Source organism: Cololabis saira, chromosome 2, assembly GCF_033807715.1.
Source record: "Cololabis saira isolate AMF1-May2022 chromosome 2, fColSai1.1, whole genome shotgun sequence".
In the NCBI taxonomy this organism is placed as follows: Eukaryota; Metazoa; Chordata; class Actinopteri; order Beloniformes; family Belonidae; genus Cololabis; species Cololabis saira.
The window spans coordinates 37,404,686-37,420,263 of NC_084588.1; the positions used below are offsets into that span (position 1 = coordinate 37,404,686).

The 15,578-nt window shown below is 38.6% G+C and overlaps 1 protein-coding gene across 4 annotated transcripts in view; it reads left to right on the forward strand.

Annotated features, from left to right (window-relative positions):
- nfatc3a (nuclear factor of activated T cells 3a) overlaps positions 1–15,578 on the forward strand; it is a 76,225-nt gene that overhangs the window by 11,718 nt on the left and 48,929 nt on the right. For 3 of the 4 annotated variants that reach the window (XM_061745026.1, XM_061745010.1, XM_061745033.1), the window contains exon 2: positions 13,930–15,112. In XM_061745026.1, the coding sequence (XP_061601010.1) occupies positions 13,930–15,112 (1,183 nt within the window). Of the gene's footprint in view, positions 1–3,571; positions 3,705–13,929; positions 15,113–15,578 lie in introns of those variants that run through there. The other variant, XM_061745018.1, reaches the window with a different exon arrangement.

A 15,578-nucleotide genomic window follows, 5' to 3' on the forward strand; every position in this document is an offset into this window, starting at 1 on the left:
TGATCTGAAGATAATATGTTGCCAAATAAAACCACAAAGCGTTCTGATCAAAATAACTTTGCAAGCTAAATTCAGCATTTAGTTTTACCTCCCTCAGAACCAAGTACAGATTCAACTCTATGCAAAGTTTGCATAATGTCCTATTTAGCCTCTGTGGTAACAGAACACCTGATTGTCAGGAGAGTTGCAGCAAGTGTATGTCATGCTGATAGTTTCATAGTGTTTCATTTCTACTCGTCTGCATTTTGCTTTCCGTACATTTAAAGTTGTAAATACAGTGCTCCCAAGTACATGCAGTATTTACTGTACATAAACTCCAAAATAGCCATTGACACAGATAAGTTGGTGCCTCATCTGGCATCCTCAGTGTTGCCCTCTGCAGACACTTTCTGTGTCATTACTTGTGGTTTTCAGTGGTACGATTTTTTTAATTTTTTAATTTTTTTTCCCCCATTCGGACACACTGTTACGTTGTTGATTTCCAATTTTCTTTCTTAATTAAAAGTGAAATGTAATCTTAATGCGTTTTTCTCTTGAAAAAGAGTTTTTATTTTGGAATTGGGAGGAAGGGGAAAACTGTATTTTGTAAAATCATTAGAATAAAAGCAAAAATGTAAGAATAGGGTTCTAATCTTGTCTCGACTGTATGGATAGCCCACAATGGGAAAAAGGAGCCAGTAATAACTGAAGTATAGCACAGGATCACTCGCCACAGTAACAGTGAGTTAAACACTTCTGAGTTGGTCTTCCTCTCTAATGGCGAGGCTCAGCTTAGAGTTTGTTTTTATATCAACAAGAGGAAACTAGTGTGAAGAACTTAAGTTTCTAAATTGCTTATTGTCACTCCTTTTTACAGAAAAGTTTTCTGACTTATTTTGGGTGTCATGTCCTAATTTTATCCCAAACATTATATTCCATCTGTCTTAAAAAAAAATATATGCGTGTGTGTGAAGAACAAGAGGTATGTACGTATGTATGTAAGCATGTTTGGAGGGGTTTCCCATGAAATTTGAAAACTAAATAAGACTAAATAAAAACCAAGAACAAGACAAGAACAGAACAAGTCCCTAATGTTTAAGCATTTATTAATAAAGAACAGATGATAGCTTTGAGATCCAGGTAAAACAAAAGTGTAGTGCTCAAAAAAGTGGATTTTAACTACCGGTAATACATTTATTGTTCTTATGTACCTTTAGTAGATCACACATTTTTCAGGACAGTACCTACATAAACTGTACACTTACCAATGCATGACATAATACACTGTCCCATTACTCAACAAAAACTAAGCCAAAATGCAGTCTAGTGTTTAATTATTCACAGCAAAAAAAAAAAAAAGAAAAGTAAGTTTCATAAGTGGGAAACATTCAAGGCAGCTTCCAATCTTCCCAGGAGTGGTTGTGCCAGCAAGCTTAAAAAAAAAAACCCCAACAAGTTCTATATCTCAGACTCAGGCAAGCTAAGTGTTACAGTTTCTAGCTGTAAAATAATAATAATAATAATAATTTGTTTGTTTTGTCTTGAGGAAATCTCCATGCAAATGTCAGGTAATGTTAGTTAGCATATTAGGTTAGGATGATCGAATTCAAGCTACAGTTGGTAACTTGTGGTAACTCAGCAAAGGTGGGTTCCATCCAGCTTCCAAAGTTTCTTACTCTTCCCACATTTGTGGGTCAACTGGCAGCATCCAATATCCAGAAAACCTGGGGGTGACATCATAGAGGGTTTGTTTCTTTTACATTGTATGGCAATAACCAAACACAGCATATCGGCACAAACACTTAATACAAACCTTAAATCACAGTGAAGGAGAGGTAACAAATTATGTTGGTTTTGCAGCCGCGGGACCTGGGCACATTGCAGTCATTGAGTCAGTCATGAACTCTTATTCAAGAGTCGAATGTAAGGAGATCTGTCTGACTTAAGCTTGGTTGAAAGTGAGTAATGCCAAAAGGTAGTATCTCTGAGCGCACCAGCAAATCAACAGAATTATTAAAAAAGAAAAAGATTCAATGTGTTTCAATGGTCTAGTCAAAGTCCAGACATCAATCTGGGACCTTCTTATAGAGCTGTTCGCAAATGAATACCAGTAATCCCAAGTGACCCAAACTACTTGGTAAAGACGAGTTAAAAATTCTAAAATTCCCTCATTACATTATTGATTGATATTGTCGTATAGAAAGTGATTACTTTAAGTTATTAAGTTTTGTCCCAACATAAATATAATAGAAGTAAATAAATAGAATCAAAGTGAGTAAAATATTTTTTTAAAATGTATTTGATATTTTTTCCTTTCAATTGTTTTTTTTTTTTTTAAATACACCCACTCAGCTTCACGATGAGTATAACCACAGCTAACCATTAGCTGTGTTAGTCATATTTTGAGTAAATGCGCCGGAAATAGTCTGTCGGCTCAGGTCTCCTTGTTGTATTGTTTGCTGTCATTATGAGAGAAATGACTCTGAAAGTGTCAGTATTGACAACCTGTGATGTGTGTTGGTTTCACTTGCTCCTGGCAGAACTCTCCGACTTTCTTTCATCTCTTTTATCAAATAATGCACGCCTCATTGTAAATACTAAAAACACTACTGAATATACTTTTTCTTTGTTTTTGAAATTTGCACTGTGACATATAAACATAATACACTTTATTGTGTATTACAAGATGTATTTATCCTTACACGTTAGGATACCTTATCTGTGAAAGAATGTTTTGAGGGGTGATTGTTGAAATAGGTAACAGTTAATACTTGATAAGGTGGGACATGATTTCACAGTTGATTAATCAGGTGTTGGAGGTGACATGAGGCAGGGGCAAGTAGTGCCCTTTATTGAGGAGGAGAGCCCATGTATAGGTGTCTGACGTTCCACCCTGACATACCATGTGCAGTTCAGTTGGTAGAGGAGGGGAATAGGGGAGTAAAACGAGAAGGGGACACCCCACGGTCTAGCTGCTGTTAATCAGAAAACAGACGGGAGCTTTGTTCGCATGTTCACTTCGCAAAGGTCTCTCTTTTTCTTTTTGTATATTACACTTCTTATTTATTTATTTTTTTACCGGTAAGTGTTCATGTCTCACGTTTTGAAGGCAGTGTTTTGTAGTTTATCATTGTTGCCATAGCACGAGGGAATTGTAGAGCCACTGCAAGGACGACTAAGGCTTCTTTCCTTTCACATTTCTCTTGGGATATGATAGAGGTCATGAGTGACATCAGAGATGATGATCTAGTCGAATTAAATATCCAGATGACAACTACTTAGTGATTAGTCTGGTGTGATTTGGATCTTTTTTCATGTACTTTTCATTTACCTGTGTGATTGCTTTTGTCATGCTTTAACATTAGTGAATTTAATGGCGTACATATTTTTTTTTACAATAGTGAAATTATAAAACTAGTAGAAAAAGCTTTTTTTTGCCGCTGTCTATGTTATTGTCAATGCTCCACTTGTGTGAGCCAAGAGCATGATCCTCTCAGTCCTTGTCGTGGGAAAGACTGAAATTACATCGCTCTCATGCTGGACTATTTTGAGCTCCCAAAGAGAGTGGCAGAGGGCAGGCAACAGGTTATAGTGACTACTTCGTAGTTAGAGCAGGAGAATCCCTGTCGTCTCTGCACGTCTGCAGCCTTCAACTTTTCAAAGCACAATACTTTTACTGATTGTAACAGAGAGCAGTGGAAGAATGCTGTGTGCCACATCACCAGGTGAGTGTAACGGCACTCCCTTACTCTAGCCAGGTGTGCATTTTATGTGTGTATGTATGAGTCTAGACTTTTGGGTTGACGAATGACCAACATCATTCAGACCAACAGCTTTGTTATGTTACAGCATGTCAGATTTATCAGAATAGAAACCTTTCCTAAAAAAAACCAAAAGAAGACATTTACATTTTTCACAAAGAACACATCCGTTCATCTCATACAGTAGATATAAATTTAAAATGGCTTAAAATATGCTCAACATTGTATTTTTCTGATAAATTGTATGTTCGTATTTCAACTACAGTAATAGTTAGTGAGTCTTGGCAGTTTTTATTATTTTGAATATATTAAGTTTTTATAGCTTATTGTAAGCAGAATCTTTAAAAAATGTCAAAAATAATCTTGGGTCATACACAGGAAAGAAAAATTACTGTTTGACTGATAGATGCGTAGATTTTGGTAGATTGTTTAAATATTCCATTGGGGAAAAACATTTATTGACCTAGATACAGATATATCTATTGAATCGTAAACTTTGAGAGGTCGAAGGTTAGATAGTGATGCACATGGCGGGCATGTAGAGGTAGATCACCATGTGGTTGCCCCTTAACCCTGCTGAAAAGAGGGGGTCCCAGCACCCAGCGTGATGAATGAGACGTTTGTTTCCTGGGGTGAGGCATGAGTAACTATGTGTGGCATCTGTCTAGTTTAAATTTAGTGTAACTGAAGCTGCCACTGGCTGCGCTGTATCAACATGTTGGAGGCTGGATTTCTCTACAGAGAAATCTGTTTAACTCCTGCTTGTACTTATTTATTTATTTATTTATTTATTTATTTATTTATTTATTTATTTATTTATTTATTTATTTATTTATTTATTCATTAATTTATTTATTTTTGTTTTCCTTCTGAGGCCCCTGTTTACTAAGGTATAACTTGCAACCTTAGTAATAAAGCAGTTAAAATCCCACTTTATTGTACGCTTCCCCTCAAAGCTATATTTCAGTCAGGCTAATGCCTGGTATTCACACCTCCTTTTTTTTCTTTTTAAAGTGTATCTGGTAATTTTTCAGTTGTGTTTCCTGTGACCAGGTGGGGTATAGTCTAAAATGAACTATGATGAAAATGGTAGTGTACAGTACTTTACTGAACGTAATGACCAAAGGTTTTTTTTTGTAGGCATTTGGTGTTGAAATGAATCCGAAAATAATCAAAATGATCACAAAGAAAAATTAGCATTTTAATATGCTGTGCAGAAGTTTCAGAAGGCTGTTACACACATTCCTCCAAGGCCCCTCGTGGCTGAATAGATCTCAACGCATAGGTCAAAACTGGAATGTAAACCATGTAGACTTAGAGCAAAGTGACTATTACACATTGGATTTTACATGAAAAACCACTTGTCTGATCTACAGTATATGCAGATTTCTGGGACATGTGTCATTCATTTGTATTGATTCACAGATTGGCCGTGTAAGGACCAGCATTTGCTGATTTTCAGCCTGACCGCCCTGACCTGTAACTGGCTGGTGACCCTCATTTTATTACCGATTCATTTCTGGTCCATTTTGCGCATGAACTAAAGGTTTGGTGGCATATTCAATGGGAAAGTGAAGTACACGCGCTCAGCAGGAATAGTATTTTTAATGTGGAAATATTGCATGAACCATAGACTCAAATATTATTGGACTGATGACAGAAGTCACAACATAGGTTTTCTGAAGAACGGTTTTAAACCCCCTTTTTTTTCTCGTAATGTGGGGCCCATTGCTGTAAAAGGGCAAGTGGGCCTGGGAAACTGAATGGACACGCCCATGTGAATCAATGTTTGTCGGGGCTACCATCTCCTTTAGTTGAACCATGCCAAATTGACTGCTGGCGAACATTTATAGCGGAGTATTCCATTTAAAATGACATTTTGGTAGTGAAATCAGAGATTACCGTTGTGTTTGGACAGCACTGGGTTCATACCGGGGAGTGCAAACTGCTCATTGCTTTACTTAGCTTTGTAGCATGACGATGACTGATGTGGAAGTGATGATGGCTACCGTTGGCTAAACTGACTGTCACTAAAAAGGCGACACCCCATATTCTAAATTAATGTATTGCTTTATATTGAGTCATCTGAACTGCCACCAGACTGAAATGGTTGTGAAATATACACTCTCACTGAAAAATCGGGATTGGCCAGGAAAATTCCAATGAGTGCATATCTTTTCATTTTCCATGCCAAGCATACTGACACTTACCAATACAGACAGTTTAGAATTACCAATTAAATTAACATGCATGCTTTTGGACTGTGGGAGGAAGTGGGAGTACCCAGAGTAAACCCAGACCAGTAGTAAAATTTTATAGTTAAATTTGAACATACCTCTATACAGTTCTGTTGGTTGGTTAAAAAAAAGGATTATGCCTATTCTATTATCTGAAGTAATGTTAGAAAGAAATAGGCAAATCGTTAAAAAAATATAAAAGTACCACCTTAAAGGTATGGACTGCATTATTTTATGCAAAGCATATGTCCTTTCTAGAAAGCATTAATATTAATATATTTTGTATTATTTATATTTTATTTTTCAAAGTAACATTTTACTTATTGTTGCTTATGTTCAAAAATGTCATTGAATTGACTTGTATAACGTATGAATTTAATAGTGTTTTGCAACAGTGTAGAGCATTAACAATTCCTAAATAAGGGTATTTGTGTTTACGTTTTATCTTAAATTGCAGTCTTCCTGCTTGCTCCTCCAGTATTTCCTGCTGTTTTTCTATGTTGTTTGTTTTCTTCTTAAAGACTGACAATATAGTTATAACGCTCTCCCCCCCAAAACAAATTCTAACTTTTATACCCTTGAACAACACTCTTTTTATTTTCATTATACATTGATCTGCTGTTTAAACACCCAATGGAATGTGATTTTTTTTCTAGTCTTACACATGTGCAATAAACCTTTTTGAAGCTTGTTTCATGCAAGCAAGTTCCAGTAGCCATGGTAGACATAAGGAATAAGGAACAATCCAGGAGTTTTTTATGCTGAATATAACAATCTGCTTTACCTTTTGTAAAATTACTTTGAGGAAAGTGACATCTCTCTACATGTAGCAGTGGTGTGTGTACAGCAGTATCATACTATCCTCGTCCTAGAGCATGCAAAGGCAACCATTCTGTCTCACTGTCTCTACTCAAACACATATTTTTTGTGTTCTATCTTTTGCACGTGCAGACAAAAGCTTTTTTTCTATCTTTGTCCCTCTGTTGCTTTCTACCTCTCATTCTTCCTCTCCCTGATTGACTTTTTCAGGCATACACACAGTCAACTCGGACAGATTGTTTAAATGTCACCCCTGTTAGCAGTAGCTGCTGTTATCTGCTCTAGGTTATTACAGGACACCAGGCTGCTCGTGCGTGACTTAGAGGCCCATCGTCCAATGTGCTGCTGCTCTCTTGCACCACTACAAGCTGATGCATACATTTGGGAGTTGTTTTTTTTCCCCCTCAAATACACATACACTTTCTTACTCAAAAGGCTTTTAAACCTTAGGATTTTGTTTTGCTTTAAATGAATCAATAGTGAGTATAACCTTTAGTGACAACTTTTTAGAGCATCAAATTAATGTAACCTAGATGCAGTTAGGGATATGTGTTAGAAAGATCTTTGTGTTGTTAGGTATTTAGATTAGGTGGTTACTTGGCACTCATTATTTATCCCATAATGTTATCTCTGCATGAGATTGTTAATTAGGAGCTTAATTTAGCTGCCGGCATATGTTAGCATTGGCTTAGAATGCCATTGTTAAGCCTCTGCTGCCTACTGAGTCTTCTGTGACGGCACAGGAAGGCTTTTTGATGGAATCCGAACACAACATTACAGGATAAGACCATAATTAGTCCTGCTTATGACAGATTAATGTGTCACCCGTATTTTTACAGTTAGAAACTGCTTTTTTTTCACTCTACATTTTTATGTATACAGTTGTAGTAATGTGTGCATAGAGGGCTCACCTGCTGGTTTGGCCCAAACCCAAGCAGAAAGGATTAGAGTCACAGGTGTAGGCCAACCCTGACAATACATGGATACAAGTGCGTCATAAGCTCTGTGTTTAGAAATACAGGACACCAGCAAGACACAGACTTCTTGGAAACCAAGGGTGAGGGAGTTAAATTTACTTTGGTGGCGTCTGTTGGTAACCATGCAGATATTTGTATGAGCTTGGATGTTGAAATTAAAATTAAAAATTGTAAATATGATTTTTTTATTTTTTTTATTATGATTTTTTACTTTTTTTTATTATTATAAATTTTTTTTAATTCACAAATTTAAAGGAGTTGCCATTATTTCACCTTAAAGGGGACCTATTATGGCATCTAATACCTATTTTAAACAGGCCTTGAATGTCTTAAAAACAAGCTTTTGATTGTTTTTGCTAAATAAATTAGAAATTCAGCCTCTGAGCCATGTCTTTAGGGTCCCATTCTCTAACCTCATTATCTATGCGGGATTCTGAGTGGGCGGGGCTATGATAATGAGGCTCTGTGCTGATTGGCTGCCTGAATAACGCGATACACCGCTACGAAAAAATGGCGGAAGCTCCGGCCGACGGAGTTAGTTGTGGGCGTGGTTTCACGCATCGGAGGCCAACCTCTGTAAATCGCATTTTCGTTATGTAATGAAAGGGAGCAGAATCTGAACGGCTCGTAGAAGCCACATCACACTGGACGGCTCATCCGGGCGGCTGTACAGACACTGCAGAATTTGGTTGCTTTCCTCCTTCTCTGAGTTGGCAGACTGAGGGGAGACCACTTTATATATGTTAAAGTAAGAAAAAACGTGTTTTTCATAATAGGTCCCCTTTAAATTATAAAAAGAATAATGGAAATTCTTCATTGGTGTCATGGTCAAACGGTTCATGAATTTACTCAGCGACAGCGTGAAATTGACTCAGCTCTACATGACAAAACAACCCCGGACATGTTGTCACCAAGGATGTAATGGTTCTTCATATTTGTGCTTAGGTCACATGGGAGATTGAACCAGTAAACTAAACAGAAACTTTAAAAAATATTTCAGTAGGCTTGAACTTCAACCTTTTTTAAACATTTTCTTTATCCTAAAAATAATTTTAAATGTGTTTTGTTATTAAATGTGGAAATCAATCAATTGTGTGAGCTTTTATATAGTGTTTATTTAGTAACGCTCATAGTGCATGTTGGTTGGTAGAGCTCGGCTCTGGGCTGTTAATCAGCAGCTCTTGAAGAGAGTTGAAAGAGGAGACTGGGCTAAACACAAAGCCTTCTGTACAGGGGATGTAAGCAGAGCCTGTTTTAATCAACCTGCCTGCCCACCACAAAGGGAACCCTGGCTTAGATTACCCTCCTGCTCCTGCAGCACATGGTGTTGGTGCTTGTTGGTAAGCTCATACCTATAAGCACATACAAACACTGTCATGCAGACATATGCATATATTCATAAAGAACGAGCAAAGAAACACAGGAAGCCACAGAGGTTGACTTGCATAGAAACACGCACATCCATAAAATAGCCATATATTTTACGGAGAGACCTGCACTTTCTGTATGCACCCAACAAGAATTAAACCGAAAGATCTTTGATGCAACAAGGGAACCCTGCTCTGGTGATTAGCTTGTTATCCTGTCTGGAAGAGACAAATCCTTCCTTTCCTCTCTAGTAAACTGGGCTTTCTTAGAATGTGGGCCTGTGTGTCACTGCTTATCACAAGACCCTGACACACTTAATCTGCAGTTAGAGTAGGAGGACGGATGAACAAAGCCTTTAATGATTATCCCCAATGTGAGAATCCCCAGGTAGTGCAGTGGTCAGCCAATGGGTTGCTTTTTTGCTGGGCGAATGCCAGCATCACCAGTGGATCCGGTCATTCTCTGTTGTTCTCAATATTCTTGGTGGTGTGGCACAAGTATCCACGAGTCCTCGCTTCACTGTGAGGTAGAGCTATTATTAGCTTAGGTACAGCAAAGCCTCTTAGAGATCTTTATTTAACCAGATTGGCTGTGTGATGTATGGACACTTAAGGAGTCCGTGACGCACGGGACCTTTCAGGAACAGTGCATGGGCATCACAACCAAAACTTTTGATTAAAAGAAAAAAAAAGTAGATGCATAAATAAAATAAAACTCTTGAAGGATTTTCTTCTGTCTTACTTCCCCTCCTAAGTTAACTTGGCTTTGGCTCTAACAAGGGGGTTTCCCACTCCCCATCCCTTTCCTTACACTGTGAGGTTTTAGGTTGCAAGCTAATCTTCACTCAGACAAGCGAAGGCTGTGGGCCAGGCAAGACGGTCAGTCCACATGTGACCCTCTTCTGTGCACTGCCACTTACTGTATGTGTTATCTTACCCTGTGTTTTGGTAGGTAAAATACTTTTTAAAAAGTGTATGTTGACCTTTTGTATATGATAAGGGTGTGAATGGGGGAAAGGTGTGACAAGTTGTGTGTGACATACTGTGTGTTGTGAATTATTATTTGTTATGTGTGTGTGACTGTTGGGGCTAAACGATTACTCGCATTTACGATAATATCACAATATCATAAAACGTGATTTTGAAATTGCGACGTGAGCGATTATAAGGTTTTCACATCATGCTGCGCTTTACTCTGTTGCACAATGACCTCTGGATGATAGAGTCTAAGGCTAGATGGACCACTCTGAAACTGAATCAGCTGAAACTCTGTCTTAGAACAGGAACACCAAATCTATACTCTAGGGCAGGGGTCGGCAACCCGCGGCTCTAGAGCCGCATGCGGCTCTTTAGCGCCGCCCTAGTGGCCCCTGGAGCTTTTTCAAAAATATTTGACCTTTTTTTTCTTTGTTTTTCTTTTTTTCATCTTTTTTTCTTTTTTTTCTCCTTTTTTTTCTTTTTTGCTCTATTTCTTTTGTCTTCTTTTTTCTTATTTTCTTTTTTTCTTCTCTTTCCTTTTTTCTCTTTTTTTTCTTCCTTTTTTTCTTTTTTTTCCTTTTTTTCTTTTTCCTTTTTTTCTTTTTTCTTCCTTTTTCCTTTCCTTTTTAATCTCAACATTTTGACTTTTTTCTCTCAAAGTTTTGACTTTTTTCTCAACATTTCAACTTTTTGCTCGACATTTCGACTTTTTCTCGACATTTCGACTTTTCTCTCAACATTTCGACTTTTTTCTTGCGATTGTACTTCAACATTAATCTCGACATTTCGACTTTTTTCTCAACATTTTGACTTTTTTCTCGACATTTCCCCTTTTTTCTCGAAGTGCATAATGAAAAAAAAATCTTACCCCAGTTCTAACTAATATAGAAACTTGCAGCATGTGTTGCCTTCATTCTAAGGCTGATACAAGTCTTTTCATTTTTTGCGGCTCCAGACATATTTGTTTTTTGTGTTTTTGGTCCAATACGGCTCTTTCAACATTTTGGGTTGCCGACCCCTGCTCTAGGGTTATTTGGGTTTTTACAAAAGGAAGATGCCACGCAACGTCAGGTATTAAGAGCAAGCCGCGCTAATGTTGCAACTTTACGGAGTAAAACTAAATATTTATTCCAGCATGTTAAAAAAAAAATAAACAAATGAAGATCGAGCCATGTACGACAGATTTCTGGCTAAAATGTTGAGCGCCAGACAAGCCAAAGACGGGGATCATTGCCCGAAATGTTTGAAAGTGTCGCTCCTTCCGAACAACTGCATCCTTAGTTAAAGATAAGGTGCCAGTGTGGTGACCAAGCCTGAGTTTACAACATTGATAAATGATACAGGGGCTGCATTCGTCCGGGGCTCAGCCCTGGTATATAACCGCTGCTGCATCATGAGACACTCAACTCAACATTTCTCATGATTTTCGGTTTTGAATAATTCAAATAATATTTTCAACTGTGGTTTTTTTCTCGCAGTGGGATATTGGATATTACGCTATTTGCCTATCAGAGCTCTGATTAAAACTATGAATATTCTACAGCGCCATGGTAATTACCTTTTTTTTCTTTTCTTCGAGTGATTTAGAGAAGTCGTCACTCGTCAGTCTCAATTCACAGAAGTATTAATATATTGGTAATTTATGTGCCCTTGAAAAGAGGTGCTTAAACAACTCAGCCCTTGGGGAATTTAACTGTCCCACTTTGAATTGATTTTTCAAAGTCTATATTACATTCATTATATTCACAGCTTAATGAATATCCTATCTGTTTTACTATTAAGTATCTACCCTTTATACTTGTACAAAAACTTCACTGGGCCTCTTTCATAATATGGTGTCCTAATAACTGTTCTTTCATGGGCTTTATGGTGTTTATCAAGAACAGCTTCTCAGAGAAGAGGAGAAGACATAATGACTCACATTGTCCTCTCCCCTTATTTCAATATATTCTTTAATTTGTCACATTTTTCTTTTATTTAAATAAAGGCCATCAGGCTAATCAGCTCAAATTCAGTGATATATATATATACTCAAGGCATATAACTTGTCACACTTACTAATATGAAACAGTATCTGTATGTGCGCTTACCTTTTTACATAGAAAACATTTGGAGCACTTGCAAAGTGTATTGCCAGTGGGAGCAGCGCAGCATATCTAGTGAAAGTATATCAATAAATTCTAACTAAATTGCCAATGCACACAACGGACTCTTGTCTATTTGTTTGTGTGGGGGTGTGTTTATGTGTATATTTGCTGCCTGTGCCGGATGACCTTAGGTATAAATAGCTTGCTGGCGCTAGCCATGATGACAGCCGAGAGCACGCACCGTTGAGTGAGTTTGTTTCCTGACTACTGCTGCTCATTGGTTATCCCTCTTGGAACATTGCCTGTATAATTGTGTGCTACCCAGCAACACTCTGCCTTTATTTTCCTGAAAATTGGCTCAAGAGCAAACGTATAGTCATGCATGCAGAGTCATGCTATAATTATGTGTGATTTCTGTCAACCAGAGTTTCAAGGTCCACGCTGATATCGCTCAGCATTGTGTGAATACATTAAAGGACAAATCCATTCCAATTAGGAGAACTCACCAACAAGTGGATCAAGCCACCATCTATTCTTCTTCTTCTTCTTCTTCTTCTTCTTCTTCTTCTTCTTCTTCTTCTTCTTCTTCTTCTTCTTCTTCTTCTTCTTCTTCTTCTTCTTCTTCTTCTTCTTCTTCTTCTTCTTCTTCTTCTTCTTCTTCTTCTTCTTCTTCTTCTTCTTCTTCTTCTTCTTCTTCTTCTTCTTCTTCCGTTTTTCTCACCAGGTTACAGAAACTTATGCAGCTGACCTGGGTTTGAGTACCAACCATGTCGCCTTTGCTGCATATCTCTCCCTTCTCTTTCTGCTCTGCTTGTCTGTCTCCATATTTTCAGTGAGGTTCAGTAGGTTCACAAAATATTAAGAGGTATACAAATAGGAGATGCAATGACGCGTCGACATAATCGATTATGTCAATCATGTAAATACATCAACTTGCATAGAGTGCGTCGCATGCCACATGTACACAACACCCTGACATGGGCGATAGTTTGTTATTTTATAGTTTTCACGTGTAAGCCGTGGCTTGATCATTTTCTGGTGTAAAAAATAAGATGATGGTGCTTAATATTGTTTAAAACTAAACAATATTGATTCCTATTAATGTCATGTTTGTGCTGTCTGTCAATATAACAGTTGGCAAATATACATCCCTTTTGTGCTCTCACCTGGTAAAAGATGATTTTAAATTAAAAAAGTAACATATTCAACGTGGTGCATTGTTAATTGTGAAGTGATTAACGCTTGTGATGGAAAACCATTCAGACTTACAACATTGGGCAGAATTTATTTTAGAATTATGGACTTTTAAGTCATGTCTCAGTGTTGGCAGTTTTTGAGCTATGAATAAGTTTATTTTAGATTTATGGATTTATTCTTCCGAATAAACCAAATAATGCGCTATGACACTTCTGCTTTGGTTTATGTATGAAATTTCTTTTATTTTTCCACAAGTAAAAACTTGTGGGAAGGGTAAATTGTATTATTTGTTGGCATTTAACAGAAAGAAGTATCAAACAGTGGAACATCATAAGATTAATCTAAAAAATAATCGATAGATTAATCCACAAGAAAATAATTATTAGTGGCAGCCCTAATGTAAATAGACTGTTTTGTCAACTTTTGTAAATTCAAACTAAGAAACCGGTTAGTGGTAAAAGTCACTGGTACAACAACATCCCCTCTGGATTACTGAATTGTAATGTTCTTTTCCTTTTCTTTCCCAGATTTGGAGCCTGATGACAACACATCATTTTATATCCTAAACGTGGGCCAGGCCCAGTCCATGGTCACTAACCACCAGCCTATTGGCCTGCCTCGTCATGGCATGCACTCCCACAGCCACATCATCAACACGTCACCACGTCCTCTATCCCACAAACCAGGGACGGAGCATCTCGGCTATGGGGCACACGACTCCAAAAATGGCACTTCCCCTCTACTTCCCTCTGCTCCTATGGTAGCACCAAAGGCCTTTGAGTGCCCCAGTATCCAGATCACATCCATCTCCCCTAGCTGTCAGCAGGAGATGGACGCCAACGAGGGGGACCTGAGAGCAAACGGTCCTGAAGGGGATTACCACAGTGACAGGCCCTTGTCCAGAGACCATTTGTACTTGCCGCTGGACCACTCGTACCGGGACTCGTCGCTCAGCCCTAGCCCATGCAGCAGCCTCTCTTCCAGGAGCTGGTTCTCTGACGCTTCCTCTTGTGAATCATTTTCACATGTCTATGATGATGTTGACTCAGAGCTAAATGAAGCAGCTGCCAGGTTTACTCTGGGCTCTCCTCTGACTTCTCCGGGTTGTGCCTCCCCCCAAACTGCTCCTGGAGTTTTGGAGGAGCAGCCACATTGGCAGCATCACCACCCTCCCTTTGGACACCAGACTCACTCCATCAGCCTTTCTCCTAGACAGTCCCCCTGCCATTCACCACGCACCAGTGTGACTGATGAAAACTGGCTGAGCCCTCGGCCACATTCTAGGCCTTCCTCACGTCCCACTTCACCGTGTGGGAAAAGGCGCCACTCGAGCGCTGACATTTGCTACCCTAGTTCATTGTCTCCTCATCACTCACCAACACCCACACCAGGACCTTCACCTCGAGGTAGCGTGACAGAGGACACTTGGTCTGGGAGTCCCTCTGTAGGCTTGTCCCCTTTTCAGTGCTGCCCGTCTGAGACGGACATCCCATCCAAGACAAGAAAGACCTCGCAGGACAGAACAGCTTTGCAGACTGGGAAAGGGGAGCTTGGGCTAGACGAGCAAGGAAATATGTCTCCGAATTTGGACTCTCCTTCAGATGAGACCCTGCACAGCTTGAAAAAGGATGGGCCTGGGGAACAGTTCCTCTCGGTGCCCTCCCACTTCTCATGGAATAAACCCAAGCCTGGTCATACACCTATTTTCAGGTATTTTTATTTTTATTGTTTTATTTAAATATGGAATAGTTCCACTGGGTTTTCTAAAATATTGGGAAGGTGGGTAGTCTAAATGAAAACAGAATTTAATAGTATACAAACCCTTCAGAACACAAATTAAAAATATGACAATCTCTCAAGACTCCAGATATCTTTCTATTTGTAGTATTAGAGAAAATCCTTTTTCTAAAAGACCATATATATTCATATTGCAGTGCATTATGGGAAGTAGTGACCTGGTTGGTCTGTAAATGGCTCTAGTCACTCAACCAGAGAGAGAGACAAATATAGCTTTGGTTTGGCTTCAGTTTGACCCTGAATACAGCGTGTGTAGTAAAAACATCATTGAAGACATAACTGAAAATACACAAGATGGAAAAGTTCAGAAAGGCGGGGGGAGGGGGGGCATCATGGAGTCTGTGTAACTGCTGCCTTTCAATGACAAAACTGTAGATGA